This window comes from Arctopsyche grandis, chromosome 3 (assembly GCF_051622035.1).
Source record: "Arctopsyche grandis isolate Sample6627 chromosome 3, ASM5162203v2, whole genome shotgun sequence".
In the NCBI taxonomy this organism is placed as follows: Eukaryota; Metazoa; Arthropoda; class Insecta; order Trichoptera; family Hydropsychidae; genus Arctopsyche; species Arctopsyche grandis.
This window is the reverse complement of record NC_135357.1, coordinates 29416387-29434358: the sequence shown is the minus strand read 5'-3', so window position 1 is coordinate 29434358 and position 17972 is coordinate 29416387. Positions and strand designations below refer to the sequence as shown.

Below are 17972 nucleotides of genomic sequence, written 5' to 3'. Positions count from 1 at the left end.
TAGATTCGAATTTAAACTGGTACTAAATTATAACTGTTGTTTCATTTCAGATCATAGAAAAAGAACAGACTTTGGAAAAAGAAGTCGAACGGTTGCGCAGACATCTCTTGGAAGTCGAAGAAGCTCACACTCACGAGCTGGTCGGTGCCGAGCAACGGTGTCAAGAGTTGCAGACTTGCTTAGCAGTCGCCGAAGAAAAGGCCAAACATTCCAATACACTCTATACGTCCAATAAGTATAATAATTTAATAAAAAAACTGTATCAAATACAAAGTAAAAAAAACGATTTTGATGAATCAAATTTTTGTCGCATTTCAGCATTAGAGCAAATCAAGAAGTAGAAACCTTACGTAACCAATTACGATTAGTAGAAAAGCAAAGAGACGATATACAAGGTCAGTTGAATCAATCCGAAGATAGGAACAATAAGAATGTAGCGGCTCTCACTAATTTGCAGTGCGTTTTGGAGCAATTCCAAATGGGTAATTAAGATTTTCATACAAAGTTTAAATAATTGAATATTGTTGAATAGTATTCATATTCCGGTATGGTTTCAGATAAAAGTCGCGACAATGACGCAACGGCGGGCAGACTCAAGAGAGATTTGGATCAGTCGGGTCATGAGAACCAACGCTTATTAGACGAAATGGCCGGTCTGCAAGACAAGCTTAGAGATTCTAACAACGGTCTGAAAGCTGCGGCTCGACTCTCGTCTCAATTAGAAGCCCGTGTCGCACAATTGAACGACATGAAACACGCAGGTACACACATACGTACATTTCGGTAGATTAATATTGTATGAGAACAATACGGTGTGTAACCTTATATGCGAGGAATGTGAAGTGGTTTCAAAAAATGCATCATCGTGCGCTTGCCGATGATGCAACTCGAAACCTATATATTTTATATCGCATGTTTTATTACTCTTTTTTCCTCTTCGATAAGCATGTAGTATTTTTGTCACACTTATTATACTAATGATTTTTTTTTCTTCACTAATTTACATCACGCTATTCTCTAACGTGGTGGACTTGAAACTATTATATAATATTCACCCGTAAACTAACATTGTTTAATTAACACACGTGTCGGTGAACAGATTGGTGATTTGGCTAAATATCAGCTGGTAATTCTGGGTGTTCACTCGATACACTACCCAGAATTCCGTCTGGTATGTAAGTCAAGCCACCAAAGGTTTTCAATCACAGCATTTTTTATCCATCGGGGAGTGTTCTCTTTATATATATATATGCATCGTAATGATTTATACTTTTATACTATATATATATATATATATATATATATATATATATATATATATATATATATATTATTTTTTACTAACATTATTTATTGGATGCAACATCGCTTGCGTGTCATCTCAACGAGCGAGTGAATTGAATTGATATCTCGTACTATACTCGCATTGATTATAGTTGATGATGCGTCAAGTTGATTTTGTGTATTGGTATGTAATTCGTTTTGATACGATTGGTTTGATTTTATGTATAATATATTGATCATTTTGTATGGTTTAACACTTTTAATGGAATTTTTTTGTTGTTGTACGGTATTTGGGGAGTTTTGGTTAAATGTTGTATCGACGTGTGTCGCACCATGACTAAAACCATCACATCATTTGGTTGAATCAATCCTGGATAGCACTCTGACTAATGTTTTGTGTGTCACTTGTTAACAATCACATGTATGTACTAGTGTTCATTTTGCACTTTTTTTATTTGTTTTATTTTTTGTAGGCATTTTTTTTTTTTTTTTTTTTTTATCATACATAATTTGGTTTAATGATATTGAATTTGTAATTATTTGAGGGTAGTACGGGTTGTGGTTTTAATGAAATTATATAATTTTGATATAAAATTGTATAGAGGTACATGTTATGTTTTTAATTTGGTTTTTTTTTTTTTATTAATTTTTGTATTCTGGAATTTGCTTTATTCGAATAGATAGTGTAAAAATGTGTATGTGGATTTGTGCCACAGACGGTCTAATCTCATTTGGTAACTGTGAGGTGTTGTTTGTGTGACAACCATTAATGGTTATCAGCTCATTTTACCATGTGGGGTTGCACAGTCTTATGGTCTTTGTCGTCCCGTGTCATCGTTTTGGCGTTCATTTATTTATTTATTTTTATTAATATATATATTTGTTTCAACTTAGATGTTGTTCTGTTTTATTTTCTTTATGTATTAAAATATCGTTTGTAATGCAGCTTTGACACAGCAGTGCCGTACTGAATATAACCTAACTTTTCCTGTATGAAACATTTGCTTAACCTAAATATGCACAAGATTTTTTATTTCAATCAAATAAATTACTTTAAACACATTAAAACAAACATGAAAATGTAAAAAATCTAAATAAAACATCCGTAGATCTGCTGAATAGCGCCATCCCACATGTAAATCAATAGTCATTGAGGTGTTGACTTAAATTTTCATTTTCACATTTATAGAAATTTTGTTTATCAGCGATTAATTTTTCTATTGATAGTACATACATAACATTGCTTCAATCTTATCAAAATCCATGTCTGTCGTCCTACACTGAAGAAGTGGATTGTAACTGGGTGGCAAACTAATGCACTTGCACCGTCATTGAATGAGTCAATTTGATCAATAGTTTGATTTGCTTCGTGTTTTATATCCCACAATTAGTCATAACAGATTCGCAGTATTCAATACTAGAACTATAGACATCATAGTTTTGAACAGTACTGTACAGTCTCATCTTTATTAGACAGATTTGCTATATACGATTGTCAGTTGTCGTTATTTTTTTTCAATCACTATCTATAAACTAGTGATTCACTGTTATTATATTCATAAAAACGACACACATATATTGAATATAAACATTGAAATATTCTGTAGAATACGTTCTGGCCGATAAGTTCCCTGCATTAGTCATATTATACATACATTTCGACCTAAATCAGATTCAATTTTTTTACATCATGTTATCATATGTAGAAGCTTATTATGTATTTCTGTTTCAAAATAAGACTACTAACTCTTCATTTATTTCTTTCATCATTATTTTTATAACAAATATACATATTGAAGCTTTTGTTATGTCATATGATAATGAGTATATACGCCGCCTTGAAAGCGAAAGTATAAAATACGCCTTTGTGGTATCACTACTGTGCAAAGTTATGTTGTTTTGATTATTTTTATTTTGTTTATTTTTGTTTTCTTAGCATTGTTAGTGCATGACGTTTGCGGTCGTCGTCGTTGTCCACATCGATTTAGCCGCCTAGGTTCTGAGTATTACTTCAGGTACTGGTTTTTCTGCCCTCAGTAAAGGATAGAATGCGTTGTAATCGCTATCCAGTATTGTAATCCAGATCGCTAATATGCTGTGGGAAAAATATCGAAATTGAACCTAGTATGATGAGACGGCGAACGTTTCTAAGATCTCGTGTTGGCGATGACGCGGCCGACACTTAAAGGTCGTGTACGCATTCTGCTTTTATGCAGCCAGTGCTTGTTTAATACTTAGAATCTGGGATTTGGCAAATGGCTTCTGGATGCTGATATCAACCGCCGTATAGCAATTTTATTTTTATATACATATACATTTTTTTTGAAATTTAAAACATTCAATGAATTTTTTTTATTATTATATAATACATATATATGCTGAAAAAAATTCTAATTAATTACTGTTATGTTATAATTGAATGCATATTATGAAAGTGTTATTGTTATTATTTTAGTTGCTAAGCTTGAAGCGGAGTCGTTGCAATGGAAGGAAAAGTATCAGAATACAATATCGAACCAACAAGACAAAGTCGACAAATCTTTGATTAAAAATCTCCTCATCGGACTGATACAAGCCTCGAATCAAAAGAAAGAGAATAAACTTCAAGTTTTAAGACTCCTGAGCACCGTACTAGATTTCGATCAGAGGGAATGCGAGAAAGTCGGACTGGGATCGAAAGCGCCGGACTACACCGGTGAATCTTTAGCTCAAGAGTTCGTTAAGTTCTTAGAAAAAGAGTCGAGGCCGGCTCTGAACACAGTCTTGCCCAATCTGCTGAACCTCGGACAGACGAGCAACGTCCACGATGGTAAACCACCAGTCAGAAAGATATCCGGTTTAGGTAAAGCATTTGAACGTATCATTGTATGTACTCGTATGATGCAGCTTCATATATTTTTATATTATTCTATTACGTTGCAGTTTCTTTGCCGATTGGATACCATCAGTCGTCCGAGGCCAACTCTCGAGGCAGCGGCAGCTCTGGCAATTCGCCGCATCATCGCATGTCACCCGCTTCAAACGTTCTATTAAACAATTACCCCACGGTCATTGTGCCAATCACTATTGAGAATGCCATTTTGTCTAACGCGAGCGCTAGTCCCGTATCAGTGTCTGGAGGACATGCCGACGGGAATTTATCCCGAGCGGAGCCTGTGCTGACCGCTTCTGGATTTAGTTTATTCACGCCGATAGCCAGTCCTGACGTGGGTGTCAATCAGACCAGAAATACCGAAGGTGCTATATTAAAGAACGTCTTAAAAGACACGTAAATATATGTTTGTATAAGTAAATAAAATATAAATCAAAGGTTTTCAGTTTTATTCTTTTCATTATTCAAAAATATTCTTTTGTTTTACTATACATATTCACATTCAAAGTGCTTTTTTTTTTTCAAATCTGATGACTTTCTTCCTAAACCTTGAAATAACAAACTGTGTATTAGAATTAAAGTGTGACATAATTTTAAGGTTTTTTTTTTTCGATACAGTATTATACCAGTGTTAGATTTTAAAAGTTTCCGTAAATTTTTCCAACATTTAAATATTATATCTACATATGTATTTGACTGTATTTTAAAAACTTATTTTTTTATTTAGATTAAAAAGCTTTTGCATTGATTCCATATAAGACGGCAACTTGAACAATTTCTCTTGTAACATTTAAATGCATTTAAAAATAAACTACTTCGAATAGATAAATACATGTTTTGTTTCGACATTACTGTTGCTGCTTAATTTTCATAGAATCGCTTCATATTTTTTTAATATAAAATTAAATAGTGATATGATTTGAATTTATCTGACTTGTGTGTAAAAAATGTATATAATTTTTAATATATTATATTATTTGTACAGCAATAATTTCAGCTAGCACATATATTGAATAATAATATCCATTTGATAATGTTTTATATTATATATGTATGTATTATATGCGTAAATAAATATTTTCATGTAAATAATATTTTAATCCTAATATATGCATTGTTGATTATATACCTGATAATTTGCTTGTTAATATAAAATTTATAAATAAATCTGAAATTGCTTTGTCAAAAATCAATTTTTACTGTCTTTAATTAATTCAATATTAAATATGTATTTTATATAATTAAATTTGTTCGAGAACAGACCATTAATAATGGCAAAGGATCAAACTGATCGGAAAAATAAAGCGAAGTAAAGCATAAGCCTTGTAAGTATTGGTTACAAAATGTAACTGAAAGAGCGAAAGAAATCATTTTTTATTATGATTATGTCGTTTTAAAAGTGTAAAAGGCTATCGCCTTTTGATTTTCAGACTGAAAGCTTACATTGTATGCATTTCTCTGCATACAGTAGCGTAATATGATACGCAAATAAAATTAAAATATATTTACTTAAAATTTATCATCCAAATAATTGGTGTAACGCAACGTTTCCCCCATCGTCCCATAGGGCAACACTCGCCTTTTATTTCGAGTGGCAACCCAGAAAAAGCCTCATAGGCGCGCGCGCATGTAGAGCGCGCTCTCTCACCCGCGATCGCCCGTCGAAGAAAGATCTCTCCTGTGCACGTCTCCAGGGGGAGACGGGGCCCAGAGATCCACCATCAGTGCTGAAGAACCGCTTTGAGGTCGAGTGTAGCATCACTCCCTCCCCTGAGTTCCAGCACAACGTCCCCTGCATTCCTCACGCCGTTTCAGGAGAAACCTCAGCCGTGAGAGGACCCGACCAGAGGACCGCAGAGCCTCCTCTCTCTACAGCCAGCCGCCATCCGGGAAAGACCTACCTCCAGCATCTCCGCCGAGCGTCTTCAGAGACGCCCAGAGATCGCCATCTTGTGTCCACACGAGGCAGTACGGAGTTTGTCTTCTGCCTCCCCCCTCCCGCTGCTGTGACCCGACCAGCGGTGCTTCAACGAAGACGACTTGCAGTCAGGAACCTCCCCGACTATATACATATATATAACTATCCCAAGGTTAGTCCACGTTTCTACATAACTCGACTCTTGGAAGAATAACGACGTATAACGCCCTCTGCATAACGCGTGTAAATCCGTTCGTTACATTGGCGCCCAAGGAGTGGGCCTGATTAGCAAGTCGCTCTACCATTCACGAAGTCATCACGAAGATGGCAACTCCAGTAAACGGCGCGTTGCTGATGGAGATGATGAAGCTGATGATGGAGCACCTGGTAGCTTCCTACACCGCATCTGTTCCCCCCCCCCCCCCCGTCATTCTACCTGCCCCGGTCGCGGCGGGAAATTTCGCGAGTTGTAAATCTCGGTTTGCTGGCGACTCATCCGAATCAGTAGAAGCTTTTATTGATGCCATTGAGATGTATAAACACTGTTGCCACATCCCAGACGAGGACGCGCTTCGAGGTTTGCCGATGCTACTCGATAGAGACGCAGCGATTTGGTGGATTGGTATGAAACCTTCCATCCCCACCTGGTCCATGGCGATAGAGGCACTACGAAGCAGTTACGGCGAACGTAGACCAGCTTAAAGACTGTTCCTCGAAATTAGCGCTACGAGACAACAGGAAGGAGAATCGATGGACCTCTTCATTAACCAAAAACGCGCGTTGTTCGCAAAAATGCCGTACAGCATTCCAGAAGAAATGCAAATCGACATAGTATACGGCTTATTGTCCTTTTTTTTACGCCAGAGAATATCCCGAGAGCAGGTAGACAACTTCCGAGAATTAAGTCACCGCGCAGGCATCATAGAAGAAATGCAAGCCGAAGATACCCGAGCGACGAAGGCACCAGCTCCCGCGAAGACACCTATCCTCGACTGGAGAAAACGCCCGGACCAGAGAAAACGCGCGGATCAAGTCCGAAGAGCGGTGAACTGTCGCACCTGTAACCCCCCGGTGACCCACCTATCGTCCGTCCTGAAGGCCACGAAGGTACCAGCTCCCACGAAGACACCGATCCTCGATTGGAGGAAGCGCCCGGACCAGAGTAGACGATACGCGGACCAAGACCGAAGAGCCCACACCAGATACCGAGCCGCTGATCTGGTGCTGCTGCCGCCATACATCAACTCCGCTGAAGAGGGGCGGAGCGCTACGTTCGCCCCCGTACGAGAGGGGCCCTTTTGGATCAGGGAGACCCTAAGTCCCACCACCTTCCTCATGTCCGCTGTCAACACGCCTGTCGATCAGCGGATGTCACACCTGGTCGGCGTTCCAGCACCGAGCGTGCCGAGGCGAAGAAAAGGAAGGCCGCGAAGACCATCAACATTCGTCAAGACAGCTGTCAATACGCTGGCCGATGAGCGGATGCCACACCTGGTTGGCGTTCCAACACCGGGCGTGCCGAGACGAAGAAGAGATAATCGGTCCAACGCGCCGATTGCACAATTGTAATCGGCGATCACTATCCGAGTTCAGAGACCGGACGTTTGCCCTCTGAACTCGAGGGGGAGGATCATTAGATTATAATGATATTGGACGGGTTTCGTAGATTCAAGAGCGGACAAGAAGTGATTGAATGGTAAAACGATCCGAGGATGGCTAGGAGTAAACAAAGACAAAACGAATATAAGTGTGTTGGTAAAGTCTTCATTCAGCAATTAATTGTTAATGATTTATATGGTGATGTTGACTCATATAGACACATACATACATATATAGTTTAATGAAGTTTATGCTTTATGCCTATGTTTTTGTTGATATCAATATTAAGAACGAATGAGTAAATATTTATAGTTCAGTGGTTAATTTTTATATAAAAAATATTTACATACATTCATTTTATACACATAACAAATAAAAAAATGTAAAAGGATGTGGCGAACCCATGACTTTATCTATGTATATGAGGAATATAAAAAGTTCAAAAAACAAAATTCGATAATTAAACATACATACACGTTCACACATGTCGGTTATGGGAGCGTTTTCGATACAAATTGAGCGCAACTTACACAAGACAAAAATTCTACTTCCGGTTGTAGGATTTTTTTCGAATTTTTTTATTACTTAAAATCACTATCAGTATTATACACATTAAATATCAAGAAGATTAAAATAATTTCAAAGGTCAAAATAAAATAATGAAATATTAAAAAAAAAATACTACTTCCGGTTTACGAATTCTGACCAAAACCTTATCAGCTCTAAGTTAGTACATAAAGAGTACAAATGTAAATTTTCAGCTTGATACGTTCAGGGGTGTGGACAGAATAGTGGCCACAACATTTTTGACCTTTCTGAGAGGAAAAAATCCCACTTCCGGTTTATTGAATTTAGTGATTTTTTTATTATTTTCATCACATCGATACAAGAATTATACTTGATTTTTTTCTTGAAGAGCACACATGTTTAAGGGGTCGAAAAAAATAGTGGAAGAAAAATCGAACAAGAGTAAACTGTTCAGGTAAAAATATTCAGAAAATATTAGGTTATAAAATTTATAATTTCTATTACAATTAAAATAATTTCAGTCCAATTTAGTTTAGGTTTGGGAGATAATTGAATTCAAAAACGTAAAAAAAAAGAGAACACCTATAAGAGGAGGTAAACATAGATAAAGTAAAAATAGTTTGTAATTTTCAGTTTACATATATTGTTGATTTATTTATACTGAAATTTAAAAATTGTTTAAAAAAAAGAAAAGAACACATTTTCCTAATTTTGTCAAATCACTGGTGGCCGTCTAACTCACAATTCTAGTCGACATTTCATTCCTTCTTCTTTCCAATTACCATTTCTATCTCTTCACTCGCTCCTCTATGTCTACTATAACTTATTTCTCCTATTTGAATGCTCCTGTAATTGTATCAAACTGCATACATATGTATATAGTACATGCATTCAATATTGTTTCATGTCCACACCTTTTATAAATTTTAAAGAAAAAAATGATTACTTTTCAATATGATTATTTATTTAAATTAAAATTAGTTTATTTTCATTGCATACATATTGAAAGTTAGACAAATGATTTTTTAAATAAAATTTATATTTTTCCAGGGATGCCATTACGTGTTTCCCCCGAGCGACACATATATTTTTAAACTTAAACATATGTATATAAATTTATAGATCATAAATTTGAAATCATATTCAAATAGTAGTGACATATACGGTAGTATGTTTTTGGCAATTTGACTTCTAAATAAACTCTTTTCAATCAATGTCAACGCAGGAATCTCTCGGTATTAATGATCTTTAAGCCAACAAGAGTGATAATTAAAATGAAGCACTGTCTCATTTCATCGGAAGCTAAGTTTAAGATAAACAGTGACCTTATTTTAATTTAATCAAATATTTTTTCAGATGCAACTAATATTTTACAATAAAAAAAAAATCATTGAATCTATTAAAAATTTAAATCACCCGAAACGATAACCTCTCACATTAACAAAAATATATAAATTCGTACAATTATTATCAAACGTTGCTTTCGTCGCACGGCTGCTAACGAAGAGCATGATCATCATGGTCTTCAAAATAAGTTCGTATTTAATTTTTATTAAGTTTACTTAAATTATTGTATAATTTCTAAATATATTTCAAATTGTATTTTCAGCTACGCTTTTTGCGTTATTGACTATAGCTGGGACTTCACTGGTACCGTTCTCAGATAAGTTCAAATATGTGTACGACTACACGGGACAGATCGCTATATCCCCAAGTTCACCAGCTTCACGTTCAAGCTACATAATATGCGCTGAATTGCATATCTCGCCATTCATAGACGGATTGTGGATAGCATTGAAGAAAGTCACGTACGAATTATATTCAGGAGCTGATGATAACAACGAATCTGAAAAAGTGGCGATACCTGAAGATTCAGAAAGCATCAACATTCCATTCATCTACCACAGATACAAAAACGAGAGTCAATATGGAATAACCGTGCACAAAGACGACAAGTCATGGTCTAAAAACATGAAGCAGGGAATCGCCAACCTTATCTTTTTGAATTCGTGGGCATTCAATGCGGACGAACCAACTGAATTCGTAGATAACAAGCAATTCTCTTATTACGTGATTCCTGGAGAGAATAGTATACTTGTGAAAAAGTTTAAGACCCATGAATATTACGATATGGCGTTGGAGCCGAAGTTCAAGCATCACAAAGAACAACTACGAGTTTTGCCGATGGTTAAAAAACAGACGTATAATTTCAACGTTGAAAAAGATAGATTGGTATTGTTGTCTACGACGCTCATGACCACTTTCGACTTCTTTCCTTTCAATGGTAAAAGTGAAAAGTTTTTCACTACAATTCTCCAAGACATCGAAAACGGAAACTTAACGCCAGCTAGCGAACAAAAATTCAACAGAGACAACATGGAGTACATCGAAATCGATTTTGAGCCAAAGATGTTCATGACGGGAAATGGCGTATACGATTTTACCATGGGAAAAGAACCTGTCGACTTAGATGCTCTTACTGAAAGTATCAAAAGCGATCTCGAAGAACTGGTGAAACACTTCCAAGAGAGTCAGATCACCCTCTCCATGTTATACCTTGAAAATAAACATTCCGTCGACTTATTATTACAACGCTTGAGGAATTTAGACACTGCTCATTTGTCGAAATTATACTCGAGTGTATCAAACTTGAGCGACGACAAGATGGCGAACGTGCTGCTGCAAGCGATGTCACTTACGGGCACTCCCAATCCATATTTTTTCATAATGGACCTCAGTTCAGAATCGAAACTCAGTGAAGATGTAACCGTCAAGCTTTTAGAAAACATGTCTAAGCATGTGACGGACTACTATCCAAAACTGGTTAAACGGATGTGGAATTTGATTGAGGATAAATCAACTAGCAAAAACGTTCACAATACAGCTGTACTCTCAATGTCTTCGATACTTTATTGGGCTAAATGCGAGGATAATTTCATAGAAACTTTAATTGAAAGATTAACAAAAGCCAAAGATGACGAAGACAGAGTTTTGTTTATAAACGCATTGCGCAACATTCATTGTGCAACATCCGATATGGCACTGCTGAATATTGCGAAAGATAAATCTATGATTCCTCATGTAAGAGCCGTGGCTATGATGAGCTTAAAAACGGATGCACATTATGGCTTTCTATGGATGACGCTGTATAATAGAATAGAGAATTTCGAAGTCAGAGTTATGGCTTTACATCTGTTGACTGATCCTCGATACCCAGATCACTACGACAAAGTATTCTCGTATTTGCTGTCGGAAGAAGACCAGGAATTGAGACATTTGTTTATGAAAAAATGCGAAAGCCTTTTTACGACAACCATTAAAAGCTACCAGGAAACAAGAACTCGCACCATAGAATTTGCATCGAATATAAAATGGCATATGAAAAGTATGTTCATGAGTTCAAGCTACCTCTTCGACTACGTGGACTCTACTTACGGATTCGGAGCAGCCGCTTTGATTACGTTCTATGGAGATTTATCTATTAACAACTTCACATCGGTTCATGTCCAGATTCTAGAGAAGTCGGTCAATCCGATTTGGAGTCAAGACGAATACTATTTGCATGTACGTTGTACATCCGACAAACCCAAAAAAATTGGAACGATTCACAACATTTACCTTGGCGATTTTGAAGGATGTGTCTTCGACAGCTTATCGGTTAGAGACCACGATGTAGCTTCGTACACTTCCTTCAAAGGCCATAAAGACATAAAGATAACCGACTTTTTCCAACGCTCTATAAAACCAGAAATTTCTAGCTTCAATATCGATCAATCTCTCAATACCGAAATAGTTATACCGACGGATATGGGATTTCCTTTAATTTTCTTCGATCAGAAATCTCAAATTTCAAAAATTGATGTTGATATTCAAATGTATTCGAATATAACAGTCAATGTGAACTATCGTGGAAACGAAATATATGGCTTCTCGACTTACAATCCAATATCAAACACGTGGCATGGACTCAGACGCGTCCACACTTCTGATGCTTATATCCCCATTGACATTGATGTCGGACGTAATGGTAAATTACTCAAATTTAAAATCAATCATGGAAACGATGCCTTCGGATTACAATCTTACGTATACAACCATGTGTTCATGCACAGCGCTAATGACGATAAGTCATCTATTAAAGCTTCTTGTCCCAGATGTGATCCATACTTTATCACTACCGAAGGTGCTGAGAATATAGAAAATGTGAGTAGATTTTTATTATTATTTGTTTATACACGCCCATTTTTTAATTTTATTATATGATAAGTGACCATTTGTCCGAACACTCTAACAAATGATCACTAATCCTGATAAAGTGATAAAAGACAATTTTTCTGAGAACTTGATTGTTCGGACTGTGGACGTGCAAAAAAAGACTGTGCACGTGCATTTTATTGTGTTCGTGCGGACTGTGCACGTGCATGTAATTTTTCTAAAAAAACTTTTAGAAAAGTTTTTGTTCGATTTTTGCCAAATTCGACATTTGGGTTTAACTATGTACCTGGAAACTAGCACTTGTGGTTGTTTTGTACTGTATATAATCAGATACGTAAAAGAACCGCATTGCAACATGTGCTCATTCTTGCTTTTCAAATTATACCATTTCTAAAGTTGACGGTGATCAGCAAGTTGATGTAGCCTACTTTGACTTTCGTAAACCCTTTGATCTTTTCAATAATGACGCTTTTCTGATCAGTTTAGCTGAAGTGGGCTTTTCTCCACGTATTCTTAAACTCTTTGCTTCTTATCTTAGTGATAGGAAGGAATTGATATTTTTTAATCTCCTTCATTTTTTACGCGATCTGGTGTAACTCGGGGGTCCACTTTAGATCCCTTAAAAGGCCAACAGTCGTCTCATAGCATTTATTGATGATTAAGGAGATACACGCACTGGCAGTGCTCAGTCCAGAATGACCTGATATCGCCTACGTACTGCCTTATAAAGGGTAGATCTCTCAGGACGTCTAATCTGTTTACCTGTTGTATAGTCACGTATTCGGATATGTATTCCCACGACATTGGGTCTCCCCGTACCGATTCTGAGAAAGGACTAATAACGGTCATTGTATAGCCTAAATGCACTTAGATTCCAGATATAATCCTGGAAGTAAGTGCAAGCACTTAGTTAATCCGTTAACAGAGATCCATTAGTCTAAGTGCAAGCACTTAGTTAATCCGTTAACAGATAACCCTTGAGCGGTCACATAGTCTCTGGGATTCTATTCGCTTAATCCGCGGCATACTTAAAACTATTTACAATAGTTATTAATAACCTCCCTAGAGTATTACGCAATGCTTCATGTCTCTTATTTGCAGACGACGTTAAATTATTCTTTGCTGTTAAGGATGAGAGGCAAGCCTTACGTACGCATTCGCTCTATTGTCACATATATTCCATTGGATCCGTGTTGTTGGATCGTGTGGTGTGGAATCTATGGTCGACTTGGGTATCACTTTTAATCATCAATTCACCTTTTACAACCACATCAAGACAGTCGCTGTCGTTTCCTTTCGTCGACTTAGATTTGTCTTGAGATATGCTCGGTTATTCTCCAACCCCTTTTCTTCTCGCTTGCTTTTCAACTCGCTTGTTAGAAGTAAGTTTGAGTATAATGCGATTGTGTGGAATCCACATGAAGCAAAATACTCTCTTATGATTGAAAAAGTGCAAAAAGCATTTCTTCGTTTTCTCTATAAGAAAGAGTATGGGTACTAACCAGTGTCGTAGCTAGAAATTTTGGGCCCCGATGCAAATATTACGCAAGGGCCCCTTAATTTTTTTTTTTAAATACGAAATGAAATAAGTTTATGTACATATTTTACATAATAAATATTCATATAATAGAGTAAATAATAAAATATTTTAGAAATAATCTCACCAATTTTAATTTTTCTTTCTTGCTTTCATTATCACTAATCAAATTTTTAACTTCTAATTTGGCTGCTTATTTATGTTCAATGGCCAAAATGCAAGATAATTTTGTCTTGATTGTCCGATTATTCACTGTTTAATCGGATGCTAACTCATCAGAATGACGTTAATGATATTTTGTTAATGACGTTTGTTTTCAATATCATCATTTGAGCCCCACTTCCTGCTTCTGATTTTATTTCTTCGTATTGATAATACGTAATTTACTAACATTCTCATATATACGATTTGACACCAAAGTGGCTTCGTCTAAAGTAAGATATCGTTTCTGCAATATTTTCGTACTCGAACGGCTACACGCCTCATTTGTAATTGACCATATAACTTAATGTGTCATACGCAGCTTAGCTTATACATACATATATGGCATCAAATATGATTATATTGCTTAGCTTATACATAATATTTTATATATTGATTTTTGTTCAATGTATTAATTTTTTATTTTTTGTTTTCTCCCTCTTATTTTATATGTAGGCCATTGTGGCGCATTAGGTTATTCCTGTAATGCCACAATGGTCCAAAATGTTAAATAAATAAATAATCATTTTCAGCATATTCTGTGGGAAAGCGACGATGAAGATACCGGTTTGGATTACAAATTGGCGATATTTGATTGTGAACAGACAATCACAGCGTCTCACTCGATGCAATTGATTCCAAGGATCCAGACCATGATTGATGACTATAACAAAAACTACGAGTCCTTCCCGGCCGTGAAGTCGATTTTAGCATTACATCATCTCTGGAAATCGATGGTTCTATCACCTTCGACTGGAATGTGCGGATTTGGTTTTATGATGAATAAGAGTAGAAATAATCCGGTCACTCACATAGACTTGACCGTTGGAATCGAGGAAAACACAAAAAACAGTCATAATTATGTGTCTAAATTAAAGGAGATGGATATGAAGTTCGCGTACTATTTGAAGAATGATGACACTTTGGTTAAATCTTGGGATGTCAACATTTTACGTACCGTAGACAACAATACGGAATATATAGTTAAAGTCAACGCCAAATCATCGAAACCGGGTAAGCCTGATTACAGATTTTGCTTGGACGTCGTAGATAGGTGGGGTCACAATCAAATGACGTCAGACTGGACCGTTTTAATGGGTAGTGATAATGCCGGGAAATGCCCTAAAGATGACTCCAAAGTGAAGATTTTGATGATGGCCGGAATGAACGAAGAATCGGAAAACCCTGGATCAAAATTCGACATTTGCGATAATAACCAAGAGTTATTAATTAGTGATTGCATTAGAGATATAACTTCATATCTTTCGTACGATATCGACATAGAATATGAAAAATTAGACAAAGAGACCATGCACTGGTTGTTTCAAGTTTCAGACTTTGTCAAGTTAACTTATCCATACGAGTTCGTCCGTGCGGTACATAAACAAGATTCCGGAAAACCAGGACACGTGGAAATCGCAGTTAATCTTCCATCTGACTCCTACAATCTCAACGTTTCTGTGGAAACTCCGATAGAAACATACCGCTACGACAATATAGATTACACCTTGGTCGGGTGGTTTAAACAATTTCCTTACAGCGCTTTTTTTAAGTACAACAACTATATTTTAATGTATTGCGAAGCAGGCAAAGATTACGTGAAAGATGTTGAGGGAGGCCATAAATACAACTTGAATTACGGAGATGACGGTTGGTCAGAATTGGCCAAGTCTTGTCCCAACGAGAATGAGCAATGTTCATGGAAAATCAATATGAAAAACAGCCCCGACGAAGATTCGAACAATTTGGTACGTTTGAAATGCATTATCGTTTAATTATTTAAATCAATGAATTGATTTCATCGTTTTTATTTAGATGCTCCACGTGCAAGTTAACGACGAGGTCCTCGAATTGAGCTACGCTGAAATCGACCTGGAAATTCTCATGAATGGTGAAAAAATGCCTCTTGTATCCGAAGACAGATATCATTATGGGGAATGGATCGACTACATGGTATTACGGGACGGTGACAAGTCTCGCATCTTGATCAATTTGAGGAATATAGATGTGAACATATATTTTAATTACGACACAGTTAAGATGATTTGGCCATATCAATTGCGTGATGCGCCTTACAATATGGGACAATGCAAGATCGATGATTCAAAAATAAAAACACCATACTTTAAATCTGGTTAAAAAAAGAAGTAATTAAACAGATGAAATTAAAATGAGTTGTTATTTATTTAGAATTTATTTCCTGCAATTTGAACCACATTTTATCGATTTCAATGTCATTTTTTAAGCAAAATCACCGAAAACACATTGATTATATGAAATACACCGTATATTGGAAATTTAATACTAGCTGACTATGGGCCGTAAATACATTCGTTGTGTTTTAATAACACTTCATCTACATATAAAAAAAATATTTTTATATGATTTAAAGACACATGTATAAATATATTTGGCCTTATACTCATAGGTTTTTTTGGACACTAAGCAAAATGGTATAACTGTTTTCGAGTAACGGATTTTACCTACTTATGGCATAATAAAATTTAGGGAAAGATCTGTTCTGTTGTTCAGAATGGTCAGTTCCGTCGTCACAATATCCAAAACAAATTCGAAAAACAACCCTTGGCCGATTCAAGTAGGTAACAAGCAGACAGTTAAAAGTACGAGATTAGTACTCTATTACATCGATAATAAAGATAAAAATCTTTCACATGTACCTATTTGCAAATTTGCTATGAAACTTTAAATTGCAAATGCAAAAGAAGGTCACAAAACAAAATCCGATAATTAAACATACATACACGTTCACACTTGTAGTTTTTCTTTGTTGTTCAGTGCTATCGAAGGTAATTCAAAAGTTTGGATGTGACTTTATCTATGCATTTGAGGAAAATAAGGCTAAAAAACAATATTTGACAATCAAACATATGTTTCCGGCTATGACAGATTTAGTTAGCGGTTTGGGAGATAGTTGAATTTAAAAACTTAAAAAAGGACACCTATAAGAGGAGGAACCATTTCCGGTCAAATTGAAAATTTAAAAAATTTAACGCCGTATCGATAAGAATTTCAGTAAACAATACTAAGTTTAAGTTCGATAGGACTAACGGTGATAACCATAAAATAATAACCATAAAAATCTGATCAGTGATTGATTCTGAGTCAAATTTTCACATGATCACAAACATTCATCTATTTTCACTATGTATGTACATAGATAAAGTAAAAATAGTTTGTAATTTTCAGTTTATATTGTTGATTTATTTATACAAAATTTTAAAATCGTCTAAAAAAAAAATTACACATTTTCCTAATTTTGTCAAATCACTGGTGGCCGTCTAACTCACAATTCTAGTCGACATTTCATTCCATCTTCTTTCCAATTACCATTTCTATCTCTTCACTCGCTCCTCTATGTCTACTATAACTTATTTCTCCTATTTGAATGCTCCTGTAATTGTATTAAACTGCATACATATGTATATAATACATTCAATATTGTTTCATATCCACACCTTTTATAAATTTTAAAGAAAAAAATTATTACTTTTCAATATGCTTATTTATTTAAATTAAAATTAGTTTATTTTCATTGCATACATATTGAAAGTTAGACAAATGATTTTTTTAATAAAATTTATATTTTTCCAGGGATGCCATTACGTGTTTCCCCCGAGCGACTCATATATTTTTAAACTTAAACATATGTATATAAATTTATAGATCATAAATTTGAAATCATATTCAAATAGTAGTGACATATACGGTAGTATGTTTTTGGCAATTTGACGAGGAACCGTTTCGACAATGAAATCACATAATTTGGCAAACAAAGGATAGAAAACAATCGACTTGAA

General features: G+C 35.7%; 2 protein-coding genes across 2 annotated transcripts in view; both read left to right on the top strand.

Annotated features, from left to right (window-relative positions):
• Gmap (Golgi microtubule-associated protein) overlaps window positions 1–5345 on the top strand; it is a 48411-nt gene extending 43066 nt beyond the window's left edge. The window contains exons 4-8 of the mRNA XM_077427596.1: window positions 51–235; window positions 319–482; window positions 558–761; window positions 3740–4126; window positions 4207–5345. Coding sequence (XP_077283722.1) covers window positions 51–235; window positions 319–482; window positions 558–761; window positions 3740–4126; window positions 4207–4556 — 1290 coding nt within the window. The 3' untranslated portion in view covers window positions 4557–5345. The remainder of the gene's footprint in view (window positions 1–50; window positions 236–318; window positions 483–557; window positions 762–3739; window positions 4127–4206) is intronic.
• A 3906-nt stretch (window positions 5346–9251) lies between these two features.
• LOC143909552 (uncharacterized) lies at window positions 9252–16338 on the top strand. The gene is made up of 4 exons (XM_077427595.1): window positions 9252–9735; window positions 9811–12404; window positions 14688–15902; window positions 15970–16338. Exons 1-4 carry the CDS (start codon window positions 9711–9713, stop codon window positions 16291–16293), a joined length of 4158 nt encoding a protein of 1385 aa, XP_077283721.1. The 5' UTR covers window positions 9252–9710; the 3' UTR covers window positions 16294–16338.
• The last annotated feature ends 1634 nt before the right edge of the window (window positions 16339–17972 follow it).